At 41.2% G+C, this 13,224-nt stretch overlaps 1 protein-coding gene across 4 annotated transcripts in view; it reads right to left on the bottom strand.

The window, feature by feature from the left end:
* Positions 1-13,224, bottom strand: part of SDK1 (sidekick cell adhesion molecule 1) — a 412,596-nt gene that overhangs the window by 112,762 nt on the left and 286,610 nt on the right. For all 4 annotated transcript variants that reach the window (XM_056336241.1, XM_056336245.1, XM_056336244.1 and 1 more), the window contains 3 exons: positions 10,763-10,910; positions 9,769-9,909; positions 6,083-6,264 (listed from right to left, as the gene is read on the bottom strand). In XM_056336241.1, the coding sequence (XP_056192216.1) occupies positions 6,083-6,264; positions 9,769-9,909; positions 10,763-10,910 (471 nt within the window). The remainder of the gene's footprint in view (positions 1-6,082; positions 6,265-9,768; positions 9,910-10,762; positions 10,911-13,224) is intronic.

Raw genomic sequence — 13,224 nt, 5'->3', positions numbered from 1 at the left:
TCAAAATTCTTGCTTTCCTGCATATTTGCATATTCAGATATTGTAACTGTCAGAGATCTGTCACTGCAGAAGAAAACGGTATCAGAAGCCTTCAAGTTAGTTCGTTATCAGAAAGTCACCTGGACACCACTGATCGATCAGTCTCCTGTCAGGAGGCTCAATCAGCTGGGCATCATCCTCTGCACTCATTCTTCTTCCTTCTGTTGAACTGCTACATTACAACTGTATTTATGTGTGCCAGGCTGATTTTGTAACTCTGTTGTACAGAAAATCTGTACATAACACATACGCTGCCCACTGACAGCCACGCTTGAAGAAATGCAGAACTTTGGCAGTGGTAGGAACAGTCTGGTTTTCCCAGGGTGTAAGAAACCCACAGAGGTGACCTGAGAGAGAACAGTGCAACCACTCCCCGCTGCCTTTATGATTTTCCTGAAACATAGATGAGCATGTGCATTGCTGCTTCATTTCTTTGGGCATTCTTTAGTGAAGGATTCAACGGATGGCTCTACAACAAATAGCCAATTTCCAGTGATTTCATTATCACAATGATTTTATTCTAAGGGTCTGATTAGTCTTATAACTCAAAATATTGTAAAATTTGTTAAGAGAGGAAAAAACCTGCATCAGCAAGCTCCAAGTTTTCATTTGCAGTCCTTACGGTCCTCAAAAAAGCTCAGGCAAACACTTGAGGATAGGTTTCCTACAATTTTAGAAATGTGGATAGCCAAATGCATTATTTATTTTAAAAGGGAAATATTTTTCTTACATTAGGAGATAATATCCTGAAACAAGAATAAATGATCATAGCACAAAAAGTACCTGCTACAAGAAGAAAAATGGTAAAAATAATGAAGAGAAAACATAAAACCTTCAGTATTGGAAATCAGGATTTATATTACAATTCCTCTTTGGACATCTTTATTGAAAAATCAACATCTGCGTCTCAATGAATGCATTTAAAAGATGGAAAGAACATGATCCATCTGATAAGCATAAGCTTAATTATACTGCAGAAGACATAACATAATACATTTTTATATTTTTAATCTGTAAAATACTGGCATTACAATCTCAAATTTACTTCAAAGTGCCAGTATGAAGTTCTCCTTTTATGTCCTGATATTAAAGACTTTCTTGGGTATCTGGACAGTTTTGCATTTAAAAAAGAAAAGAAGTTTGACAGAAGCTAAATCAGAATTGACCTTCTGGTCACGTCAAACTCAAATACTTTTCCACGATCATGAGTAGTAACTTACTGAAACTGAGACTAACCACATAAAGGGTTTTTTTCTAATTCAGTGGTACGTATCCATCTTCTTCCTACAAGTTTCTTGTTATCAAGCACTACAGAAGCTACCAGTGTCAAACAGGCGTTCCAAGAGTAATCCCCAAGTATTTACAATCTCAGCTTTTAAATCCATACTTCATCATATTTGCAAGTATTCCTAAACCATCTCATAGCACAGACCCATCTGGAAGGCATCTCGGAATCGCAGATCAAAATGGTCAGACAAAACCAGCTGCTACTTTCTTCCCAATAAAGTTCACGTGGTTGGAAATCCGTTAAGAACTCAGCCCCCAGGACGGCAAGTTAACGCACAGCATTCCAAGCAGAAAAGGTCATGGTAGCACTCTAGCTAAAAGCCATTAAAAGGGTTTCACTGACGAGATAATTGAGAGAGGAGAAGGCATTAAGGTTAAGCATGTGTACATGTAATTATTCTGTCTCTAGCTATGTGCAAATAGCATGTAAATCCTGCAGAGATTCTGACAGCCAGATTTACTGGTCTTAAATATAGACCTTCAACTGAGGCATGTAGAAAAGTCTCCTACTCCTACAAAGATCCCGTGCCTCAATAAGGCAGGTTTGGGGAGCTGCGGGATCTCCTGTGTGTGAACATTTGGCTGCTCCTGTAACGTGCTGACCGGCCATGCTGAGCGCCCATCCCGGTGGGAGCTGGGCAGGGTCCTGTCGCAGGGGCACCAGCCCTCCTGTGGAGCCCATTCCCCTGCTCCCCCCGCTGACACCCTCCACTGGGCTACAGACTGCGGCAGGGGCACAGAAAACCTGCTCTCTGCACTTGTATGTGTGCTGGTGTCTGAAATTCAGTCGTGCAGGAGTTGGCACTAACGGGTGAGGTTTGCTGCTGGCAGCTGGGAAATGCCTTTTTACTTCCTTCTATGCCTCTTCCAAGAACAAGATTTTACTTCTCTGTTGAGAGCAGGGGGCCAGGGGCCTCACCGAGACAACTGCTGATTTCCCCACCTTTGTGAAATCATTTACAAAAAAGGCAGTAGATGGGAAATGACACCTAACAGTGGTAAAACCAATCCACAAGTCAGCCACCACAACTCCACCCTGCTTCTGCACAGGAGCAGCTGGGACCCAGGAGGTCACGGATGCCCCACGGCTGTAGGTAGGTGCTCCACAGGATGCCAACCAGGATCTTTGAGATGTTTTTTGCCAAGAAAGCCTAAGGGAAAGCCAAGGGAAACCTAGGGGACACCTAGGGGACACCCAAGGGACACCCAAGGGACACCTCTTTTCACTGCGATAAAATTGAATGGTTGCAGAGGACAGTCCTTATTCAGATACTCTTTTTTTAAAGATTATTCCCTACATAAAGTAGGAAGCTTTCAATTAGGTTTTCTTTAGCTCTTCTGTCTCAGTCTTCCACATTTCCCTGATTCACCTCCTACTGCCTGAGGAAGACACGACTTTGGACCTCACTGAACAGACACGTCTTGCTCTTAGCCTTCTCTCCACACCGTCAAGACTCAGTAGGCTGGTGACTGTCCCACACTTTTATTCAGGAAGGGCCTTTTGCTAAGACTTTCCTGCCTTTCAATGTGTCCATGCACAGCACAGAAGGGAAAATAATATCAAAACTACGTGTTGAGACCCATTTGGGCCACAAGACTGGCTTTGGGGATACGCATCAAAAGAAAGACATAACACTTCAAGCAGAAACAGAAGTGGGTTAATGTCAATGCAAAGCGCCTAATGAAAGCTACATCTCTACTTATAAATCTCGCCCAAATCTAAGGAGTGGTGGGAGTTCTTCCAAGAAAGCAGTTCAGCAGTATTCATGCTGCTGAGATAAAAGGGACAGACCCAAAGCAATGGATGGAAGCTTCTGCTTTCTCAAATCAGCCTGCAGAAAAAGGTAAATGTGTCCAACAGTACAGAGCAGAGACATCACCACCACCATCCAGAAAGGTATTTATACATCTCACAAATCTCCCAATACCTATTCTTATATGAAAAGGTACTGGGAAACTTTGATTTTTCATATGGCAATGGAAAGTCCTGCAGGACACTGTTTAAATAAGGAAGAATTGCCCTATGCAGAAGGCTGACACAAATCCCTGCAAAAAGTAACATCAAAGTAAGGAACAGCTGGAGAAACTCTGAGGAAGAAAGACCTATATATACAGAGCATCAAAGGATTAGGCTGAATATCACTCTGAAAAGACTTTCAAGATTTAGAGACAGTCAAACTGTCTGACCCTAGTGCTAGGATGTTCAGTGCTTTGCCAGTAAGTCTTTCTGACATTTTATCTCATTGACATTATGTGCCACTTTCTCTGCAAGGTTAGATGTTTCGGCATCTTCTGAGTTTGGCTATATTCTAGAAGTTGATGATTTTCTAAGAGCTTTGAGTAGCTGATTAGTTATCAGTGGCTAAAGCAATGCCAGAGGACTAATGAGGGATTAATAGACTAGGTTCTGGTATAAATCCACAGCTTATATGGCCAGTCAATATCCTCTATGACAAAGATGCCAATGTGCTGATCTGCTCCTGCCAATGGGTTGATCTGCTCCCAGTGTTCATCTCCTCCCAGGCTCTGACTGCATAGCACACTTGATTAATATGAGGTGTTTCAGGTATTTTTTATCTGCAGACAGACAGGTTCTTGCCAGCATAGCTCACATCATTTAATGCATGTCAGAACAGAGACGGTGGTGGTGGTAGTAGGAGAGGGGGATGGATGGGAATGTGTGTCTTTGACATTTATCTCCACTCGTATTAAAATCAGAATATGATTTACAAGGCAGTTTTACACAAGGCTTTTCCTTCCTCCTGCTGGTTTGGTTTAGGAAGGACATTCTGGAGCAAGAAACAGCCACTGGCTTTTCCTTGTCATTTCCCAGCTACAAGAAAGATAAAGGAGCGGGGTTTTGGATGGTAGTGCGTTACATATGGAGACTTGGTATTAATCCAGTTTCAAATGCTACTGATACCAGCCAGGCTCCCTTTTCAACTCAAAAGGTAAAAGGCTTCAAACCCTTTGTAGAACACTGTATGCATTTGGTGATTTGCACAGAAACCCAGCAAGGGATTCATTAGGAGATGGAAGCACCCATGAAGTAGTTCTTTAGAACTATTATTAAATACTGATACAAAATAAATAAGAAATATCCAGGTTTTCTTCTGCGTCTACCCACCATTGAGCATTTAGGGAACTACATAAAGACACGCAGGGCATTGCAAGTTATCCTGCAGTCTAAACACTCTTACTGATTAATATGAACACAGGACTGACTACACTTAATTTATAACAGAGGATTTATATCCTTATAAATGATAACAGACAGCCAATCAATAAAGGATGATAATAACAGCACATAATATCAAGGGAAATTAGAGTCAACTGCAGGATTTAAGAAAAAAAGCGTGAAGTCCAAACCGGAGTCTTAATAGATGAAAGGTTAAGGTGCTATGATAGCTTAAAATGTGCAAATAAACAAAGTAATGAATTACAAGTATATTCACAAAAGAGATTCAAATTCTGTGTGCAATCCAATTCTCAGCAGAGATCTGGTCTTTAGTGGGATACAAAACATTAATCCTGGCTGCGAGAAGACCAAAAAACATTTTCAAGGTCTGCTATAAATACTTCTAGAAAGAGGTTGAGTGTGTCTAGACTCCTCTAAACTCTGAGACTTTAAATGCCCTAAGACAAAATATAGTTAGCTTTCTTCTTTAATTGTTGTGATTAATTAGTGCTGCATACAAATAACCTTTTTTTAAAGATCTCCCAACACCTCAAACTGTATCTAATCATGCTGTAACATACTCGTGGTAACAATTAACAAACAACTACATATTCGTCACTAATTTTAAATTAACTGATGTGCTGTAAATCTGCAAGTTTTTAAAATAGTTTAATTGTTTTATGAGCGATAAAGTAGAGACCATGTACTGTCCAGTGCTCAGAATGCAGCACAACCCTGCAATTATGGGAATATACGAAAGCTTTAAGGGCCTGGTACTTAATTATCCTACGGATTTTTATACCAATCTAGAGGTGTAAACATGCTTTACACCGGTTGTAAAAAGTAATTACATATCCTTTTGTTGGTGTAATTTATACTCTTCTTAAAGCACTTACCAGAAAGGTGTGGAGGAGCTGTAGCATAAAAATCAGGGCTTTAAAGATCGTTTTATCTTCCTCTTTGCAAATGTCTGCACCATTCCTGAAATGCTACAAAACACTCTTTCTCCACAGGCTGTGCTTCTCTCCCTGCAGTTTCCTTGCAATTTATTCCACACTATTTCTGTGATTATCAGAACCAATGCAGCTGGTTTACTCAGCTTTTGTCTCCTATATTGCCCAGGCGGCGTACTGCACATCTTGACCACAGTAAACCCAATTCCCTGCCATATTCTCTGAATCTCCTGGCAGAGTAACCTCAGCCCCTGCCTGTCACACGTCCTATAAATCCATCCCACGGAACCACAGCTCTCTTCAGCATTTTTATTTATTACTTATGCTGTGGCTGACTCTGACCTGCAAGTGTGGTAACGTGTCATCATGAGGGTCAACAAAAATAGATAATTTTTGAATCCACTCACAGCTTTTTCTACAGCAGAGAGTAGCAGAGTCTCGTCTTGTCTCTGCTGAGGAATTTGAAATTTGTAGGTGTTTCCTACCCTAAGCTGTTTATCAAATTTGGCTGAAATGACTACTCATTTTACAAGGTGTTAGGAGGGACTATCAGAGAGTGCATCTCCTCCTTCGGAAACCGTGCTGTAAACTCACTATAAAAGATATACCGGACCAATTTGCTCACCTCCCTGTAGAGTGTACTCTGTCACAGGTCTGCTGAATGCTCCCAGCCCAGCTCCGTTGTAAGATGCCACCTGGATCTCATACTGGGTCCAAATGATCAGGTCTTTCACTAAGCAGTAGTTAATTTCTGCACTGGTGATGTTCTTATACTGGTGTTCTCCAGGGAGGCCAGCCAGGCGATACCTACCATATGGGAAGAAAAATTTGCTAGTTAATTAGATGGTATCAATTATAGCAAATATCCGGACTAGCAAAAAAGCTTCCTTTGTGACGAGGCAATATGCAAACTTTTACAGAAAAATTATACAAAGAAAAATGAAAAATAATTACCAAGAACAGACTAACTCCTGATAAGATCATATCATGTTTGACTGCTATAGTATTTATAATCTGATCTTACTGGGATTACATGCTCAATGCTAAACAAAATGGGTATTTTATCCTGTTTTATGGTTGCAGAAAAATTACAGCTTTTTAAACGCGGCTTGTCTAGTAAAAGCTGTGATTTAGTAGAAAAAATAGCCCAGATGTGATTTTTATCAGGGTGCTGCTGTAAATCAGCTTGAGAAATGTTTTTTTCCCCTTCTCCTCTGAAATCTGTAAAGGAAGAGCTCAGAGGGCTCTGACCTTCTAGAGTTTCAGGCATTGCCACCCCTGGCTTCCACCAGGATTGACTTCACAGGCAGATTAAAATAAGGATGGAATATAGTTGAGGCTGAAGAGTTGGGTTAAGCACTGGAATTCCAGGAGAAGGGCTGTACCAAATATGAGTGAGTGGGAAATATTCTGACAAACTTTCTGCTGAGATGTGGGAAGCTGAAGCACTGAATGTATTTTCCCATGTAAAAACTGCATTGCAGAACACAGAGCCGCTTTGATGTGTCTCTTCAGGCCAATAAACTAGGGGGAAGAACTAAATTATAGAAAACAAACAAGCCTTGCAAATCTGTGAATGTGAATAATACTCTTTGTTTTCCTTCCTTTAGGAAAATGGTACAACGGATGCTTACAATATGCTAATTCACAAAAAAAACAGAAAAACAGAGGCCAAGTAAGGGGCACAAGGCATTACTATTCCATGAAAAAGACAAATATGGAAACTTTTGTATTTTTATTCAACACACAGCTTTTATGCACTCTTACTCATGTTTTGCTTCACAGTAATTGCCAAAAGCTTATTGACACAGAACAATTTCATTGACATCTTACAGTCAGATTTTAAATTCATCTAAGTTAAATTGGTGCAATTTCTATGACTAGACAACTTTGTGTATTTCAGCCATAGATTTTGTTCTAAAGTCTTCTTATAAAGAGATCAGTTCTTAAGCGCTGACAACCCCCTCCCTTTTCTGCTGAGGAGCTGCTTGCCTGACCACTTTTTGGCATACTTAATATTTGTAATGCTACAACAGTGTGATTCCATTTATGAAGTACAAATGGAAATAAAGAAATATCAGCCCTCAGCTGAGTCTATTGAATGTCTTGATCTTTTCCTACTTTATCCAATATCTAACTTTTCCTTTCTTTTGTCTCCTGTGAAGGGCGTATGCTTCCTGGCAAAGTCAATGCTTTGTGTAGCAATGCTCTGTCTCACACCTAGCAGATGAGATGCAGAGTGCTCCTGTGATTTAATCTATAATGCTGTTAGCATGGCAGTCCTCTAAATGCAATACTGCCAGCGAGAAAAAGGGCAGAGGAAGAAGGCCAGTTCAGAAATGTCATGTCTTCATGATTTTTCTCACCATGGACTTTGATGTATACTCCATATGACTTGTGCAGTGCACCTTTGTTTTTAAAGATCAGGTGTTCCATCAATTTAGTATCTTGCATGTCTGGAGTGCTGGATCTCTGGGACACATGGTGGGTTTCATTTTGTTATGTCCTAATTCTAGGGAAATCAGTGCAGGAAGACTTTTCTTCAGTGCACATTGCTGTGACTGCACAATTTGACTTGGAAGAACAACCTGGTTTATTACCTGGGACAGTTGTGCTTTTACATGATAATCTTAAATTCCTGTCAAATAAATGGTTTCTCTGCTCTGTAGTCAAGACAAAGCATGTAGACGTCAAAAATATTCACAAATTGAGCATAATGAATATGATCACTCTCTATTAAAATGGAAAGAGATGTTACAGCGAGGACAGGGATCAATTATGCTGATAGATGTTGTAGAAAATTTTAAAGTTAAACATTATTGAAAACGCTATATGGAGAAAACAGAACAGATTGCCAGAAGTAGGAGGCTACAGGATTGCTTTCTCAAAGGACATAACGCTGCCACTGGGTAAGACGCGTTGGGAATAGCTAATGAATTAATCCTATTATCGAGCAGACCAGTTTGAAGGAAAGAACTGTATGAGCAACAGTTGTACCCTCTGCAAATAGGTACCCAAGTCTCATGACAAGATTCTAGCTACAGACAGACCTGTCACTGGTGACTGGCACAGCTTTCAAACTGAGTCCAGCTCTCAGAACTGCAGGCACTCGCACAAGTGGCTCACCACCGTAATAGGCTCTGTGCAGGTGACAGGGAGATTAACAGACTTTGACTCTGCCTGCAGAGAGAAGGAACTTTCCAGCACTATTTTGGGAGCTCACCAACACTCTTAACATCACAAAAACATTTCTATCCATGCCAGCAAAAGTAGGAGCACAGCATGAACAGGATGTTGGCATTTAAACTGCAGCATAGTTATCTTTTAGCAGGTCTGGAGGACACTGTAATAAAAATGTCAGCAGCCTGCCTACAATAGGCTGTAACAATCGCTTGGAAATATGTCGGTGGTGGTGCAATGCTTGGGAGTTTCCCACAAAAGCTTTAATTTAGACAATGCCTCCTTTACTAAAGGTGTGGCCCTAGCTGGCTGCTAGCACTGCAGGATGCGTAGGATGCCAAGTGAGCAAGTAAGCTGTAGCTGAATTGGGTAGGAGTGAATAACTGAGTCCCCCAAAAAATTACGAAAGGGAAATGCTTTGCAAAGTCTCCCAATGTGGCAACACCCTTTCCAACAGAGTAAATCCTGTAAACAGAAAGACTGGATGAATTCAGGATACCCAGTTATTCACCTGAATTTGTTCCTCATTAATAAATACGGATGGGGCTGCAAGAATCTTACTCACCCGACTGATTTTCAAAACTCAGCCAAGGTCTGCCATGAAGCATCTGACCTGTCATTCCCTCTCTCCATTTTGTTTGGCACAAAACTGAAGTTTATTGATTCTATTTTTGCTCTTCCACAGTGCAGCAGCCCTGTTGTGTCTTTGATAAATTTAATTAACCTTTCTAGCAGGAAGTTAAGATTTTAATAAGCAAACATACATCCGCAATGCATAGGCTGCGCTGTACCAACTTCCTATGTGGACATTTTAAGTACCTGGTGCTTCACTTTGAAAATGGAAAAAAGCTATATGGATGTTGTCTGGGAGCTAGTCCGCTCAACGGAGCTAACAGAGACCCCAGCTCACTGACTCTCTAGTACAGACAGAATTTAAGTGCCTGCACCCTTGTGGCCACCTGAACAGAGTTTTTTTTCTCACTTGTAATAAATCAGGGCAGCCACAGCATTTGTAAATAATTAACTGGAATTAGAAACAAGTTTTAATACACTCTTAAGTCACACCATCCTGAATTCCCTCATGCACCCACGGCTCTATCTCCAGACCTCCTGGGTTAGGAAATTACTTACCTTAGGATGTACCCATGAAGAACTCCATTATGTTCACTCTCGGGAGGAGGTTGCCACTGGACCATGATAGACTGATTGGTGCGCCCGCTGGCCACTATGTTTTTAGGTGGGGCACTGGGGGGCTCTTCGGGTAGCATCAACCTAAGTACAAAAGAATGCGATGGAGGTGGGTGTTGAAATAAATGCTAGATAACATTTCTATTTCATGTATCCACTTCATGTGAACCAGTTTCTTTTATCAAAGTCTGATGACTAGAAAGAAATATAACACTGATCAAGCTGCTGAAGACATGCATGAAATAGTTACAACAAATCAACGTAATAGGAAATCAGTTAAGCAAGCAACAAGACAGACAGCTGAGGTAACCTTATTCTCCCTGAAAAACCCAGGCTGCTACAACTTCTTAAAAAGATTACAAGCCTGAATGAGTTAGAGCTCAGGTCCAGTGTCTGTGACTCCTTCCAAATTGTTTCCTTCAGCTCTTTCAATATTTTTCATATCAAACTCTTACATTTTGAAAAAGCCATTTAGAGTTCAGCTGTTCTGCAATTCAAGTTCACAGCAAGCTTTGGTTCACAGAAGAAGGGGGGATGCATTTGAAACTAAATTTGATGAAGCCATCCTTCTATGTCACATCTGGGTAAATTCCAGAAGTGACACTGCAATGATTGGGTGACTGCTGTACTCCTGCCCGGGCTCATTGCTGGGGCTTAGCACAAGAACAAAAAAAACACATTTCCAAGATTCTGCTCAACTGGCACTCCAGAAATAGGAGGGCACCTCTCCCATCGTGTGCTGATACCCTGCATCACCTAATTGCCATTATCACCAATTACTGACAGAAGAGATCTGGGCAATGCTTACTGCTCCATTCCCCCGTTACTGTGCAAAAGATCACTCTTTTATTCATTCACAATCAATCAGCTGCTTTTTTCCTCACAGTAGTTCTAGGTTATTGTGCCTTTAGTACACAGCTATTTATTTTTACGGTACCTGCTGGTCTCGGAGCTGTACTGGCCCTTTCCCACCTGGTTAACCGCACAAACCCTGAACTGGTAGGTGCGGGCTGGCGTCAGTCCGCTCACAGCAACACTGGTCATCTTTGGGTCAAGGTTTGAGAGGTGAACCTTCCAGGGAGAATCTGTTGGAACAATTTACATGTGAAAAAAAAGATGGAAATGCTCGTTAAAAGCTCTGCAGGAGGGAGAGAATGCCTCTGCCTGCTCAGAGCTCTTTGTGCTCGTTTTCCTCAGAGGAACTTCGGGAAAGAAGTTTCTTTTCAGCAGAAGAAACCTTCCTGTCAACCCACACGGTTATGCAGATTGCACATTTGTCTACTGGAAAGTGATGCTGCACATGTCATGGCATAATAAATAAAAACTATATTCATTAACATTTTAATAAAAGAGGAAACAAGCATGATAAAGACAGATGGGCTGTGTATTTCACAACCCATCTGTTTGGCAGGCCATTACACCACCACACCCATGAGTGGCTCTGGTGGAAGGACTGTAATGAAATTCACAGGCAGTTTGGAATATCTTCCTACCCAGCTTGCAAGCAGGTGTAGAAGCGTGACTCTCTCTGCCAAATCAGCCCTTTACTGTAAGACCTGAGAAAGCTTCTGCTGCAGATTCTACATGTCTGCAGTGGGGTGGTTTTTTTTTTGTTTTGGTTTGGGTTTTTGTTTGTTTGTTTTTGTTTGGTTTTTTTTGTTTGTTTGTGGGTTTGTTTGGGGTTTTTTTTGGTTTTGTTTTGTTTCCTGGAGACACTATATGGCATTTGGTCTAATAATTTCCCAGGAAGATTCCCTGGTATAAACAGCCCTGGCAGCACTATAAAACCCTCACTGTCAGTTCACACACTTGACATCCCGAGCTCCTCTGATGCCCGAATTACATTTTCAAGTTTTCAGAGAGGTCAGAAATGAACGCGCTGAAAATTAAATATCCTGACTTCTCTTCTTCACAGCCTGCTATCATATATTCCCCCTGAAGTCATGACTGAAATAGTTAGGGAGAGGTGACATTTGGTCTGTGTTGCAACAGTACAGCAATGGAATCAGTCAATTTAAAGATTTGTTCAGTATTTAAATAATACCAGCTGTTTTCATGCTCCCTGCTCAAAATTACTAACACTTCTGGAAATTACTGAGGAGCTAGCTGTAGATTTTGGCAACGTATCTGTGCATGTTGCTCATCAGAAGTGCACTGCAGCTCCTGGCAGGTCACCTAGACGTCTGCCTGAAAATGAAGATGAGATGTCCCAAAAGTGGAAGGCTGCTAAACTTCACACCAAGACGTAAACCACTCATTTAGTGCTTTTCTGGCACATTCCTTAGCAAGTTTAAGTCCTCTAGGGTGTGATGCCAGTCGGGCTATAAACATTGCATCTTTGAATTACTCACAATATATCTATTCTAGTAACAGCTTTCCAAGAACAAAGTTTTCTTAACAGGAAAATGGACACTGCATTATACTGGGAATGCCAGAGAACGACAGTTGCATGGCAGTCAAGTTCCATCCTCACCAGTCGTTGATGATTCACCAGCGGTCACTTCGGCTGCAAGATCTCGACAATAATTCACCTTAGCCGAGCGCTGAACTTCTTTTAGAAAGACCTTAGAGGAAGCACACCTACGCTATCTAGAAAAGCGCTGGTTCGGAGTTGTTTTGCACCCTAGTTCCTTCTGAATTGCATCAAGCTTCCCTTGAGACTTCACAAACAACTGTTTGTAACTGTTTGTTACAGCCAGAGTGCACAGCAAGAAATCAAAGTAAGCCGAAGTTAAGGCATGGCTGCTTTAGTACATCACCTGAAGCAGCTTCCTGAGGAAAAAGGAAGAGCAGACACCAACAAGAGAGTGAAATACCCTTGTACGAGCTACCTGGGTAGTGGTCCACTTCCTAGAGCATTTCATTTGCTTACTGCTACTGTAAACACCACCTGAGAGTGCTTAACCCAAGCAGCTCAATGTAGTGAGCAGTTTGATTCAACAACAGGGCCTATTAATCTCTTCAGCACCTTGGGGCTTTGCTCTGTTTATATGCTGCATTTGTAGAATACTTTATTAATTCTTTTTCCTCTCCTGGTGGAAGATAAAAGATCTGGCAGGAAGAGAGATTAAACTGAAAACTAATATAAACGAAGCCTATTCATCTCCTGGGCACTCTGATTCGTAAAGGAAGATGGTTTGGGGAGGATTTGCTTGCTCATGGAGCAGTGGATACAGTGAGTGTGCAGAGTATCTTTAAAATTTAAATGTCAAGTCTTTTTTTTTTTCTTTTGACAATCAATAAACTAAACATTTCAAAAAGCTATTCTCCTCCCTTAAACACACAACAACCCCCTGAATTGTACAGAAGCTTGTTTTACTGTAGAGAAGAGTAATTCTGACACTGGAAACATGCCATAAAATTTTCAACACCGACTCTTTTCTCCTCCAGGGTTGACTG

Source organism: Falco biarmicus, chromosome 4, assembly GCF_023638135.1.
Source record: "Falco biarmicus isolate bFalBia1 chromosome 4, bFalBia1.pri, whole genome shotgun sequence".
Taxonomy (NCBI): domain Eukaryota; kingdom Metazoa; phylum Chordata; class Aves; order Falconiformes; family Falconidae; genus Falco; species Falco biarmicus.
This window is presented reverse-complemented; position numbering and strand designations above follow the sequence as displayed.